Genomic DNA, 12,965 nt, shown 5'->3' on the forward strand with positions numbered 1-12,965 from the left:
ACAAGTCCTGCTTTTGTCCGGGCACTCGACGAACCTTACGCATCTTGAGGATCTGACCATTGAACACGAGCATGTAACTTTTCAACATACAGCGAGGCAACTCGAGTCACCGTGGATTGGCAGCGCACATGTGTTTACGAGACGGGTGTAGACTGGACACGAGTAAGTCCGCCGTTCATCCTCAGACGATGACCGGAGATCATCCGATCCGCTAGGAGCCATACCTGTTACCTGGGAGTTACCTGGGAGCTTAGTGGTGGCAATTTAGCACTGCGTAAAGTAAGTACTGTTATTCAGGCCCAATCAAATCCTCGCCTTTCATCAAGTTAAAAATGTATGTGCCTCGTCCGATGAAACTCAGTGTGGCTCAGCAGGTGGCAGTTCTCAATTCGTTTGCCTTGTTTCTGTCAAGGAACTTATCTAATTAGAATCCTCGATCCTGTCGTGGATGTCGTCCTGTGTTCCGCTCCAGATCTGCAGCTGGGATCGACAGGTTGCTCGGGGGGCCTTCATGTCACTCGCTTAGATCGGCGCGCCCGACTGCGACGAGTGTAGAGTGAAATGTTCTCTCCCTATAAAGAGAGGTCAAACGGAACTGCCTGTTCTCAATTCCTACAACTTCTCTACCATTCTTTGGACATGTTCACCCACCACACCTACACACTTTCGGACAACATTCAGATCTTCTTCACTGACAGTGGCCCTCCACCGGATTCCGACGACTACACAACTCTCGTCATCCTCCATGGGAGTGGCTTCAACGGATGTACGTGTACTCAAACTCAATCCCGGTCCATATTCAACTACTAACCCATATGATACTGTCAATATCTTAGTTGGATTTGAAAAATTTCACATTGTTGCTCATTCACTAAACCTACGTACCGTCATCTGGAATCGACGTGGCTATCCTGGTTCAACTCCGTACACGGACCTCGAGCTCGGAGATCTCAAGCAAGGCCGTAAGATCTTCATGGAAAGAATCGGAAGACAACTCGGCGAGTTCCTTAAACAGTTCATCAAAAAGGAGAACATCCCGAAGGCTACTAGAGACCGTACGGCGGGAGGTATCGCACTTATGGGATGGTCTATGGGTAATTCATCGATCATGGCCCTGTTCTCTGACCCGAAACTGGTTCCCCACAAAACGTACCTGAAGTTAGAGCCCTATGTCAAGGACCTGGTTTTGTACGGTGAGCTTTTTTCTAATCATAGGCCGCTTTCATTGAGAATTGCGCTGATGACTGGTGACACATTAGAACCACCTTCACTATGTTTTGCATACCCGTTGCCTCAAGATGTAGAAACCTACACACCATTGACCGATCCAGAGCTCAAAACCCCCGACGCGCTATACGAAAGCTTCGTTCATTGGGTTACCTCCTTCTACGACCATCAGGACTTGAAGTCTGCCGACGTTTTCAGCATGGGTACCTTAACCAAAAGAAGTAGCGACGCAACCGTCACAAAATGGACTCATGAAGAGTTCGAGAGATACACCAATAAGGATGCGTTCATGAGGACGGAGTTACCTATGTAAGTGTCTTCAAAATTCATCGGTAAATAAAACCCGATTAATTTATTAATCACTAAAAAGGTTTGTCGAACCTATGCAGACGACGTTGAAAGAAGTATCAGAGCGCACGTTATACAACGAGAGGCTGGTCCGGACGTATTTCCCTGATTTGAAACTGACCTTGGTGGTCGGAACGAAGGCGGCTTGGTTGTGTGCCTGGACCGTGTTGGAGGTTCAAAGTATCCACGACGCGCGGGTGGCGCGGGGCGCTGCGACTCGACCGACGAAAACTTACAAGATCATGGGCGGGAATCATTTTGTGAGTCTCCGTTCATCCCGTTGCAGATAAACGTGCTTAGGAATCCGATTATCAGGCTCATTGGGAAGTTCCAAAGACCATGTTGGAGAAAGTATGTGAGGGGATGTCTCGAGATAGTTGATTGTTATGCCTTTAGTCACGACGTAGTCATCTAATTTGCATAATGGGTATTCGAAGTCCCCTAGTAGTAACGATGCATCAGCAAAATGACATAATGCTTTTCGCCTTTTTTAGACTTTTTTGATGGCAGGCAAGTCACAAGACGCTTTTCGTTACGTTTTTAACTATATATAGATAAGAAAAGCCGTAATTACTCTGTAATTCTATTTACTTCTATTTGCACGTGCACACTCAGAACCGACTTGTCCCAAAAAGGACATAGATTGCGGCTTGTCGGCTTTTCCGTATTTTTGGTGGGGAAAAAGCCAAAAAAAGCCGGACAAGCCGGTACTGTATGTTTACTGATGCTGGTCAACTCATAAATCTTAGCTGTACACGAATCCCTGCACAAACCATGAACTTCCCAAAGAATCCAGCAATGATCAGGCTGAAGGTGGTACGATTCTAAGGAAAAGATATTTCCTTCATCCAGTAGTTTGAAATAAAAGAAGAAAAAGAGGCAGTTTCGCAAACACCGTTATTTCATTCAATGATGGAGCTGACCGTTGATATAGAGAGGCTGTAGTGGTGGAACACAAGCCATCCCGCCTATTCACATCGCACTCAACCTTCACCAGTCTGAGGCACGTCAATAAGGCAGTGTGGATTGCGGTTCTCAAAGTCACCGTAATTTAGAGCCTTAGTGTGAAGGCGCTCGATTCGATTTCGAACGGTGCAAGCACGTCGTGGTAGAGGTAGCGGGTTTACCGTTCACAGAGACATCCTATCGAAAATTGAATCTCCAAATGGAAGAGAAGTTGCACCTGGGATAGTGGATCATGGATGATCGATGATCGACGAATCGATGATGGTCCGTGGAACGTGGGAATTTTGCCACCTGTGCCATCAGGTCACACGTTAATGGTGACTTTACGGCTTTGAGCCCACCAGCACCCATAACTTTATTGTCGAACCAGAAGCTGGCCGGTGCAAGGGTTTCGATAATTGCGGATGAATCACGGCTTTCCATTAATCGAATCAAACCTCATTTCATCCTGCTTTTTTAAGTTGAGGATAAAGGTTCCCAAATTCTCACTGCCTGGTTCGCTCCAAGTTCGCTCACAGTTCCTCAGTAGTGGCTCTGTTTGTTCCTCCTCGAGTCCTCCTCGAGTCCTCAAACACATGACGCTTTTTTCACATTGATTTTGTTTTTATCCTCGATATCGGTCTAATCTTTGAGGGCGAAGGAAGTTTCGGTTCCATTGCCGTCGTTGGCCTGAGGCTGAAGCTGAGGCTGAGGAGGGAAGGAACGCTAGAAGATGACTGCTGAGCTCTGTTGGAGAGAATATAACCTGCTTTTTGTTATCTGGTGCGTCCACAGTTCGTGTCTTGGCCCGAAGTGATGGTTGATGAAATCCCTAGCAGAGTGATCACTACGGTACAAACGAATCTATATCGGCCTCTTTAGAAGGTCTTCAATAGAATGCGCGAACCTCCCCGAACAAGTTTAGGTTCAGGTCACGGCGCTACTAAAAGTGCGTTTTGGTCTCCATTCCGTTTCACGAATGAAGCTAAGAACTTTTGTCTCGACAACACGGTCGATGATATGGGGCAAATCCGCGAATTTCAGATAAAAGAGTCATGCACCTGTGTTTGTCCGACTAGGGGTAGTACGGATCACCGCCGTCAAATCATTTTCCTGTTCATTCAGAACTTGACTGGCTGCTCGAACATGTCAGAATCAATTGACGGTTAGTTCAAATCGATCAATATTCCGACTTGACCTTTCCAGCCGATTTCAGTTTACTAATCCCTTGGACTTCCATACAGTTCTCGTTGTCTTTGCTGGTAATCATTCTCATTTCCGTCTGATCATTCCTTTCGTACTGAACATACTCCAGTTCCCGATAGAGCCACTCCCGTACGATGCGGCCACGGTATCATCGTTCAATCTATTCTCCTTAGGCTGGTTACTGACTATATGGCTACACACCACAAAAACTTGTGCATGAAGTTTTGATACGCAACGGATCTAATCCGTTTTCCGGAATTTCACCAGCAAGTATCAGTTGAAAATACGCCCGCCCGATTTGTGGACCAGAACGATCGGTTCTACGGTTTGGGGAGGGTAAGATTATGACGGAAGTTGGTTGAAGGATCTATGAGTAAGTGTCGCTCGTAATGTCTGAAAACATTGATTTTATTGATTGATTTGTATCTAGATGTCAGTACACCGTGCCTTCTGTGCGGAATGCAGTGACTTTCCGATATTCGGTGGGTATTGCGTCAACGAGCTGCATTCATGCATGGGAAGTGACTCAAAACGCGTTACCTTTCGACGTTCACATGAAAATCGAGTTTCTTGAAATCAAGACATCTATCTTCTGGGAGTGGCAACAGCTTACGCTCAATGCTCAATGCTCATTTCCGCCTTTCTGGCGCTCAACCGCCCACGGTTTGGACTATGCAGAAATCGACCAGGATCCCGCTCGAGAGTCATTGTGGGTCAACTTTTGGATTAAGGCATGCTATCGGCCTCGTCTTCCGGACAGTACAGTACCTGGTCAAAGCTTAACCTATCTGGTAAGTCTTGGTGATCTACCCGCTCTGAAGATCTGATCAGGCCCGTGAAAATCTTAAGGCCAAGCTGACATCGTTGCAACCTGGTCGCCGATGGTTACAAATGGTGCAAAATGGCTGTCAATAGGTGTAAGCTAGACGTCGCCTGTGCGCTACCTGGTTGTTAGTTATGTGTAGGTCGTCTTGCCATTCCGAATTTTCTATGAGTATTCAAGACCTCACCTCTCATTATTACCGTCTCTAGATTCAATGATAGTATACGCCGAAATTCAAAGACAGTTGCCAGTCGCTGAAGTGCGTCTCTGAGTTCGTTGACCTTCGTTCCTGACTTGAATATATTTGGACTAGATGAATGTAAGGAATTTATTTCTTAGGCTCTTTGAAAATTTGGGGAATAGCGCGGGTTTCTGGCCCGCTTGTACCCGGCTCGAATCTGACCAGTCCTGCCCGAGATCCCGCCACGGCCAAGAAGCCGTCGGATATCCAACTAGTTATGGCCCTGTTACTATTTAGACCGGCCATTTGTAGGGTTGGTACGGGAATACATGCTCGTCCCCGTCACCCAGAAACGGGTTTGCACGGGGATCCCGCCATCCCGCCATACTAGTGAGTTGTGCTATCAACATTCCATAGTTGCACTTGCCACACGTGTGCTCACAGGGCCCGGTCGCCGATCCCGCACCTGGGATTCTCGGTCTAGATTTTGATCCTAGTGCCTAACTGTTACTGTGTAACGGAAAATGTTCATACTCTATAAAGAATGGGGACTGTCTGAAACATTTCTATCATAGCTTTCCTCCTACTGGTTCTTTTGGACATGTTCACCGATCACACCTACACGCTCTCTGATAACATCCAGATTTTCTTCACCGACAGTGGCCCTCCACCGGGTTCTAAGGACTACTCGACTCTCGTCGTTCTTCACGGATGTGGCTTCAATGGATGTAGGTTGTGGCTACGTAGTTCGATCAGATTTGAAGTTGATTAACCCTATCTCTACTCTAGATGGTTTAGAGAAACTGCATGGCCTTGCCCACCAGTTCAATCTCCGCACCGTCCTCTGGAATCGACGTGACTATCCCGGCTCGACGCCATACACAGAATCAGAACTCGAAGAACTCGAGCAAGGCCAGAAGATTTTCATCGACAGAACTGGGAGGCAGCTCGGCGAGTTTCTGGTACAGTTCATCGAGGTGGAAAAGATACCGAAAGCTACCGATGACTTCAAGGCAGGAGGTATCGCGATCATGGGCTGGTCTGCTGGTGCTGCTTCTGCTATGATGCTCTTCTCCGATGCAGATGTTGTTCCTTCCGCAACGTACTCGATTCTGGAACAGTACGTGAAAGATCTTGTATTGCTTGGTGAGCGATTTCCTCTTCCCTCTCAAAGTTCCGATGATCATCAAAAATCATAGAACCCCCTCACGCATGCTTTGGGTACGAACTCCCGCAGGGGCTGAACTACTACTACCCTTGGTCCGACCCGACTTTGAAAACTCCACAGCAGCAGCTTCAACAGTTCCGTGTCTGGATAAGTTCCTTATATGACCATCCCGATCCCGACTCCGGGAACCCTCATCACCTGGACATTATGACGCGCGGAAGCACTGATGCGACTGTCACAAAGTGGTCCAAAGAAGAGATTGAGCGGTACTACACCGAAAAGGCGGCTGAGAGATCTGAAATGCGTCTGTGAGTTCTGTCTTGCCTTTGGTTCAGTCCTTGCATATGATCTCATGATTTTACACCTACGTTTGAAGATTCATGGAACCAATGCAACAGACGCTCAGAGAAATGACTGAGCGGGTGTTCTACGATAATAACCTCATCGAGTCATACTTCCCTCGTCTCAAGGTCACTATAACCTATGGCACGAGGACAACTTGGCATTGTCTGTGGGTCCCGAAGGAGATTCAGAGGATTCACGATGAACGTGTTGCATCGGGAGCGAAGGCGCGGCCTATGAAATCATACAAGATGTCCGGAGCAAATCATTTTGTAGGCCGTTCCCTTCACCTGACATGAAGTTTAGGCGGTACTGAACGACCTATTTATTTGCTAGGTACACTGGGAGCACCCGTATCTCTTGCTGAAGACTACGACGGAAGGGATGAGGAGGTAGTGTATTATGACCACCACCTGTGCTCGAATTGGGTGCAATATCTAGCGTATGGCGCCCCCCCAGGACTATAACTAGGGGAAATAATGAATATCTATGACCTAAATCAGAAGGCGAAACGAGAAATAACAGCTATCTCTAGTTAACTTTACCCGCTTTCTTCCACAAAGTGGAACCTCCCATTTAGAAGCCAAATACCCTGTCAGCGACGTAAGGCTCCATAATGATTTCCGCCGATGGGACTAGTATAAGTCATCATCGACTCCTTCGGCGGTCGTGGGATCCTTTGGGTCTCTAACGAGACCTGTGTATACATCCAGTTCGTCCTTGTACCAACCATCATGCGTTTCAAATGAGCGAACTGCCAGGTTATTACTACAGACGAGGGTGATTCCACGCTAACACAAGGACAGCGTTTTGAACCACAGCTGACACCAATGAACCGATAGGGTCTGAGCGGCCACTAACAGCCTGTGACAGTAGTAAGAGTAATGAGGGTTAAGATGGCACAGAATTCTGCAACTCGTAGTGCAGAATGGAATGGTGGGTTGTTCTTCCAGCTTGTGGGGTGGTTGAGGTAGAATGTTGACTATGCGACTGGGGAAAAGCGTGTCGTTCTGAAGACGGCCTCCATGAAGGTCTGCGTACCGCTACGCCGGACGTAGGATCGAGGGGTAGACTGCGCGACAAAACCGAACCAGCTTCACGTGACCACTTGAGGGCAGGCCGATCGGAAGAGCAGCGAATAGGGCTGTGTGGATGGGCGCTAGACTTGAGGCCAAAGATAGCTTTCAGAAAGTTAAGGGTGTCAACACTCGACAAATTTGTCCGTGTGCTTCATCAATAGATCGGGGAACTTTCCAAACAAAAACGCGCGGCGAAGTATGTACTGGAAAGTGATTGAAAAGTCGAACGTGGAGCGATTCAAAAAATGACGAAAGTGAGCTAAAGGTGTCAACGCGCTTCCTTCTGCTGCATTGTATGGTTGAGAAGTTCGCAACATTATAGGGGCGAGGAAAGACTGCCAACTTAGGTGCATGTAAAGAGGTATTCGCGGTCTGTTACATATCAGAACTTGAAATGAGCAAAGATCAACTTAGGACATGGGTACATACGCGCCAGAATGAGTTATGCCCGTGCCAAAGCCATGTAGCGCAAGGAAAGTCATCCCATCTTCGCCGCCGTATCTGCGGATTCAATTATGGCCAGAGATTCTCGAGAGGGTCAACATGCATGAAAGCGGATCCTTGCGGCTGATATGGACGTATCTGGAATCGGTTCAGACGCTCAGAATCCCACATAAGTTGGCCAGAAGATACGGGGTAATCTTGTTCAACATTTGCTCTATTTCAGATACTTTCCGACTCGACGTATGGCTAGATGTGAAGAATGAGCGAAAGATTAGCAACGTTAGAGATAGAGACTCCGTACCTCCATTGCAGCCCATGTCTGTTCTCAAGCTCTCGACACAGAGCGAGAATGAAGGCAACTATACTCCCAAACGTGTCAGAGTGACTTGCGGGAGTAGGAAACAACAGGTTTGTGTATGCGTTGGACGTATCCACGAGGCTAAGCAAGGTATTCGTGAGAAATCCAAAGCTAGACATAGCAGCTAGCTCACCTACACCATTCGTCGAACCGTACGTGAAGTACGGAACAAAACAAAGGGAGGACATTTTTTCTCCAAAAAGGCCGTTCGCTGTATCCTCGGTAGGTTCATATGTTTGAGATCTTCACGAAAGGAACGAGGTGGCCTTTAGGGAAACGGTGAAAGAAAAGCCACGAACCTGACGACTTCGGCTCGACGACGAAGTCTGGCACGATTTTCTTTCCGGTCGTACGGTGGTTTTACGCGTCAATGCCAACGATCTGGAGTCATGTCCAAGCCATGTCGAGCAGTTCTGTTGCTGCTTGCTAGGTAATTTGCCGCAACCGTCGTTTATCGGAATAAGGGAACCTATCTTGACCACGCGTATTCAGAGAAAGTCTAACAGATAATACAGAAATCGCACCACTAGTATCCCAAGGCATCGAATACAGGCCCGGTTTTACTGCAGCTATGGATGGCAGTGAGGGAGAAAAGTCACGAGGGTAAATTAGTACGCAATAGTGGCTGTACCCCTTCTTTTGAAATTTGTACGTATACCCGGGCTGCCCGTAACTTGCGACTGGTTACGGTCTGCAGCGCGTACGAAAAGCACAGCACTCGACGTAGATTTGGGATTATGGATGCATTTGCCATTAAGTAAAGGATCAAAAAAATCCATCGGAGCCATTGAGCAACTCATTAATGTTCAAAAACGCAGTTCCATCCACTCGACAGGCGTTTACACCAACAATCTAATATTTCACTACTGAATCAACTACCAAAACTCAAACTTAAGACTAATTCGGCGACGAGTACTACATCCAAACCAGGATATCCAATTGAAAATCCTTCGTTTCTCATCCGAGCGATGTTTAGATGGTAACAGGGACGCATCCGACGCTGATGAGATTGCCTAAAGATAGAAAGGGAGAACAGTCAGTTCAAGAAATCCTCAACCGAATATATCGAGAGGCATAGGATCATGTACCGTGGCTGTTGTCATTACAAATAACGGTGGTGCCTCCAGAGCTAGGAGAAAGAAACAGGGCAGTATTAGTTATGTTCTATTAGTGGAAGAAGAGGCAACCCGTGAACTAACCATGCACCGTTGTCACCACCGATAACGGTGATGGGGCTGCAGTTGAGACCAACTTCGACGGAGGCAAGAAGACCCGCCAAGACAGAAAGGACACCGAGGCTGGTAGCCTGGGTAATGATAGAGGGGTCGGTCGCGGACCCAACCTGTTGGCAGCATCGGAGGCCTGAGCATTGGGTGTTATCCTGACCACCCCCGCGGCGCTCGACGGCTGTGGCGGCAGCAAGAGTACTGAGTGCGGAGACGGCGAAGACTTTGTTGAAGAGCATGTTTGAAAAAGAGGACTAGTACTTGAACAGACGATTTCTGAGTGTTCGAGTGAGGAAAAGGAGTTCAATTTGGGGAGCCTTTTATACGTTTTCTTCAGTGACTGGTGTCTGGGGTTACAATAGACTGTGCACGCTCACCCTGCTAGTTGGGGGAGCCCCAAAATGCCATTCATGACAGGATGAAATTCATGGGAACGCAGCTTGACGCCTTTTGTGTTGAGCAGGAGGAAATCCCAGGAAATGTCAGTCCTGTATTAAGGGTTCGTCGTGAAACTCCATTGCAGTGACGCAGGTGGCTAATACCTCGCAGTGATACTTCGCAGGGTTGCAGGCGTTGTGAAGCCATGTACCCGCGCTAGAGTTCAGACGGCGTCCTATTCAACTCAATCTCCTTGAGTTCGACTACTCATGTGATGCCCCGCAGGACATTCAGCAACAACGTTGCTTTTGACTTTTCGTTCCAGCTGTCAAATGAGTAATTTATTGAGCATAAAGTGCATTTCACAGCGCGTACCTGGAATATGAAAGAGACAGGAAACGACTGTTTCATGACGAACAAGCTTTGTGATGCAGTTTTGTGAATAGACTCTTTGGCTGTGCTAAATCAGTTTCTTCCGTTTTTCTGGAAACGTCACTGTCGTCCTTTGCGAATGGTACTACCCGGTGTATCTCTGTATTCAAAGTCGGCAATGTCAGTATTTCGATACCCGGTATAGAGGGAGGGGGGCACGAACTTGCCCAGTACAAACCAAACATAGTGCAACGAAGGGATCACCGATACTCATGGATTTGAAGCGCGAAACGTTGTTGCTAAGGATTCAAATGTGTGTGTGGGAAGCATAGCGAAAGAATAACTTTAGCACACACTTCATAGGTTTCGAAGAAATCGGGCGAGTTGTCATTTACTCCAGGTCCTACAACGAGTTACACAAATTTGGGTTATCATCCATACTGGCCGAGGGCATGTGATACTGAATGACGGGACCTTCCATTCAAAATGCGTTGGTCAAGCTTGGGTAGGAGAGAGTTTGGGTTGTCGAATTCGAAAGAAGGGACTCCGCTTGTACCACCTGCTCGGGGCACCGGGCTGAGCATTCCGGAGAATCCTAGCGAGAAAAAACGAGCAAGAGCCACACGCCCACAGAGCGCTCGCCAGCAAATTTGACACCGCGCCAGACGCCTAGTATTTTCACAAACAGGGTCTGATTACGACGGCGAGATAAACTTGGTTATTGAGAAAGACACAAAAGAATTGACGCTGCTAAATAGGCGAATAGAACGGACCCTTTGAAACTTGACCACTGATACTTTGTACCTAATCCTCCTAGAACCAAAAACGAGAATTAACATACATTTACTACCACAATCGATGAGAGCACTATCACCTACTCCTACAAGCACCCAGTCGCTGCGATACAGGTCTGGCTGCAACAGGCTCCAGGGTTGGTCAAATCGCATGGGACATTCGACGCAAGGCACTAGGAACGGGAGGGAGAGAGAGGAGTTTTAATGTCTCTGTGGGCGCGAATGGAGGACATGGAAAATAAGATAACCTGAGGAGCCTTGGCTTTACACAGACCCTTGTCGCATTTCAGCCCCTTACAGCAATCTCCACGATCTCTACCACACTTTTCGCCGACTGCGACGCATTGAGGGGTCTACGGGTAGAAACAAAAGTCATTTATGAAGAGACAACGGAAGAGCAATAAGAAAATGGCGTACAAGTTCCTCGCATTTCTAGAAATAAATTCAGCAACTCACAATTTCGAAGACGACGGACAACTGCTCACCTCATTTCGACAGACCAATCCTTCACAACACTTGTCACGGTTACTGCACTTTTGTCCACGCTGACGGCCGTCCCTGAGCAACGAGCCGATAACGCCTCCGCCTGGGCTTGGAGCAGCGGTGGTCTCCTTATAACGTAGTTGAGCATCGACATCGACCTCGCCTAAGTGGAATAGTCCTTACCATAACGGCTTGGAAAGAGATGACGAGGAGACTGAAGAATGCGCGAGTGAATAGCATGGTAATAGGATAGACAACGGAGTGTGATGGTTCCGGGAATGGCGAGTCGAAAGAAATCCAGGTTTATATATCCCAAAGACACGTGGGAGGCGGGCTTTCGATCGAGCTTTGTTCCAGTGTAGATGAACATAGGAAATTAGTTGAAGGATTAGGGGTAGCTTGAACTGCCTTTGAATATGAATGTCGCCGAAATATTCGTCGATACCGCTATCCGTTTGAATCACGCCCGCACCGTCTATAAAACCAATAAAAACCTTGTAGCGAGTTGGCGTCTATGAGGATCATCTGAAGAGCGATAATACGCACATGTCTTTTCAACTTCCACGGAAGTCAAAACTCGTGCCTGACGAGGACATCAGGATACCAGATAGTCTTCGAGCAAAGTCTTCGGGTTATAGTCATTGAAGCTATTCGAACCCCAGAAAGCAGCCAACATTAGCGAAACGCGCGACTATTCAAAGATAATTCGACTACATTACTTGTTCACGATCGAGCCGTTTACGAGGTGATCATAAAAATGAAAAGCAAGCCAGTGAGTGAGTCACAACTTCCTGAGAACGTGATGCACCGGCTCCGATGGGGCGAAGTGCCGGCGGCAGGCGGTGACCTCTGTCGCGGTCACGTTACAGGCACCTCCTCCTTTGTTCCTTGGCATGGAAAACGCGAAAAGGTGAGGGTCGTGGATATGCAGTCGAGTCGTTCAAAAAGTCATTTCGCGTTTCTGACAGCTCTGTTTTGCTTCCAGCGCCGTCAAATATAACTCATAATTGATGCCGTACCTAACACTCATACGGAGTCAAAGGTAGAGATGGGGTTTGCTATCACTCACAGTGCATCAGGTGTGTGTTTTCTGAAGTCGTCAATCTTTCCTGATGCCCGTCATCATCGGGTTAGCCTTCAAGTTCTCGCAGGTAGGCAGCCATTCTATGCGCTACAAATCTCGGAAGCATGGTTCACGAAGAACTAACCAAGTCAACAACGTGAGGTTGGACGTAGGCAGAACCTGAAAAACGATGGGGCCTTGGCCGTTTTGCCGACAAACGTGGTGATAAATGACGGTTTCGTTAAAAAAGCGCATCCGTTGAAGCTCGTTTTGTCGGGAGACAATAGGTTCTGTGTCTGGTTCAGTTGATTTCTACGACGACTGCTCCTTTTATGATAAACGCAAGTAACATGGCCCAGGAAAAGCCAATGATCTTCGGATTTGGTCGTTGAATTTGACTTGACCTATCTTACTCACCACTCCAAAGTCGTTGCGCAGATTTATGACTAATCGAATGGATTGCTGGGATGAGGTTGAATCATACTAGACTGGTGCAGCATGCAACAATCTCCCTCAAATGAACACGAC

The 12,965-nt window shown here is 47.5% G+C and overlaps 7 protein-coding genes across 7 annotated transcripts; 3 read left to right on the forward strand and 4 right to left on the reverse strand.

Annotated features, from left to right (window-relative positions):
* Positions 1-639: 639 nt before the first annotated feature.
* E1B28_013762 (uncharacterized protein) lies at positions 640-1,956 on the forward strand (the record flags this gene model as incomplete). Its single annotated transcript, XM_043158939.1, has 5 exons — positions 640-766; positions 837-1,193; positions 1,260-1,536; positions 1,598-1,835; positions 1,891-1,956. 5 exons carry the CDS (start codon positions 640-642, stop codon positions 1,954-1,956), a joined length of 1,065 nt encoding a protein of 354 aa, XP_043004294.1.
* Positions 1,957-4,280: 2,324 nt separating this feature from the next.
* Positions 4,281-4,641, forward strand: E1B28_013763 (uncharacterized protein; the record flags this gene model as incomplete). The annotated part of the gene is made up of 2 exons (XM_043158940.1): positions 4,281-4,517; positions 4,576-4,641. The coding sequence occupies 2 exons, from the start codon at positions 4,281-4,283 to the stop codon at positions 4,639-4,641; spliced, it is 303 nt and encodes a 100-aa protein (XP_043004295.1).
* A 690-nt stretch (positions 4,642-5,331) lies between these two features.
* On the forward strand, positions 5,332-6,636 carry E1B28_013764 (uncharacterized protein; the record flags this gene model as incomplete). Its single annotated transcript, XM_043158941.1, has 5 exons — positions 5,332-5,458; positions 5,520-5,876; positions 5,930-6,206; positions 6,275-6,512; positions 6,577-6,636. The coding sequence occupies 5 exons, from the start codon at positions 5,332-5,334 to the stop codon at positions 6,634-6,636; spliced, it is 1,059 nt and encodes a 352-aa protein (XP_043004296.1).
* Positions 6,637-7,912: 1,276 nt separating this feature from the next.
* Positions 7,913-8,309, reverse strand: E1B28_013765 (uncharacterized protein; the record flags this gene model as incomplete). Its single annotated transcript, XM_043158942.1, has 2 exons — positions 7,913-8,009; positions 8,065-8,309. The coding sequence occupies 2 exons, from the start codon at positions 8,307-8,309 to the stop codon at positions 7,913-7,915; spliced, it is 342 nt and encodes a 113-aa protein (XP_043004297.1).
* A 57-nt stretch (positions 8,310-8,366) lies between these two features.
* Positions 8,367-8,664, reverse strand: E1B28_013766 (uncharacterized protein; the record flags this gene model as incomplete). The annotated part of the gene is made up of 2 exons (XM_043158943.1): positions 8,367-8,590; positions 8,646-8,664. 2 exons carry the CDS (start codon positions 8,662-8,664, stop codon positions 8,367-8,369), a joined length of 243 nt encoding a protein of 80 aa, XP_043004298.1.
* Positions 8,665-9,093: 429 nt separating this feature from the next.
* E1B28_013767 (uncharacterized protein) lies at positions 9,094-9,586 on the reverse strand (the record flags this gene model as incomplete). The annotated part of the gene is made up of 3 exons (XM_043158944.1): positions 9,094-9,134; positions 9,210-9,250; positions 9,321-9,586. The coding sequence occupies 3 exons, from the start codon at positions 9,584-9,586 to the stop codon at positions 9,094-9,096; spliced, it is 348 nt and encodes a 115-aa protein (XP_043004299.1).
* A 1,391-nt stretch (positions 9,587-10,977) lies between these two features.
* E1B28_013768 (uncharacterized protein) lies at positions 10,978-11,614 on the reverse strand (the record flags this gene model as incomplete). The annotated part of the gene is made up of 5 exons (XM_043158945.1): positions 10,978-11,064; positions 11,140-11,244; positions 11,309-11,323; positions 11,377-11,502; positions 11,558-11,614. 5 exons carry the CDS (start codon positions 11,612-11,614, stop codon positions 10,978-10,980), a joined length of 390 nt encoding a protein of 129 aa, XP_043004300.1.
* Between the last annotated feature and the right edge of the window lie 1,351 nt (positions 11,615-12,965).

The sequence above is a fragment of the Marasmius oreades genome, chromosome 9, assembly GCF_018924745.1.
Source record: "Marasmius oreades isolate 03SP1 chromosome 9, whole genome shotgun sequence".
Lineage (NCBI taxonomy): Eukaryota > Fungi > Basidiomycota > Agaricomycetes > Agaricales > Marasmiaceae > Marasmius > Marasmius oreades.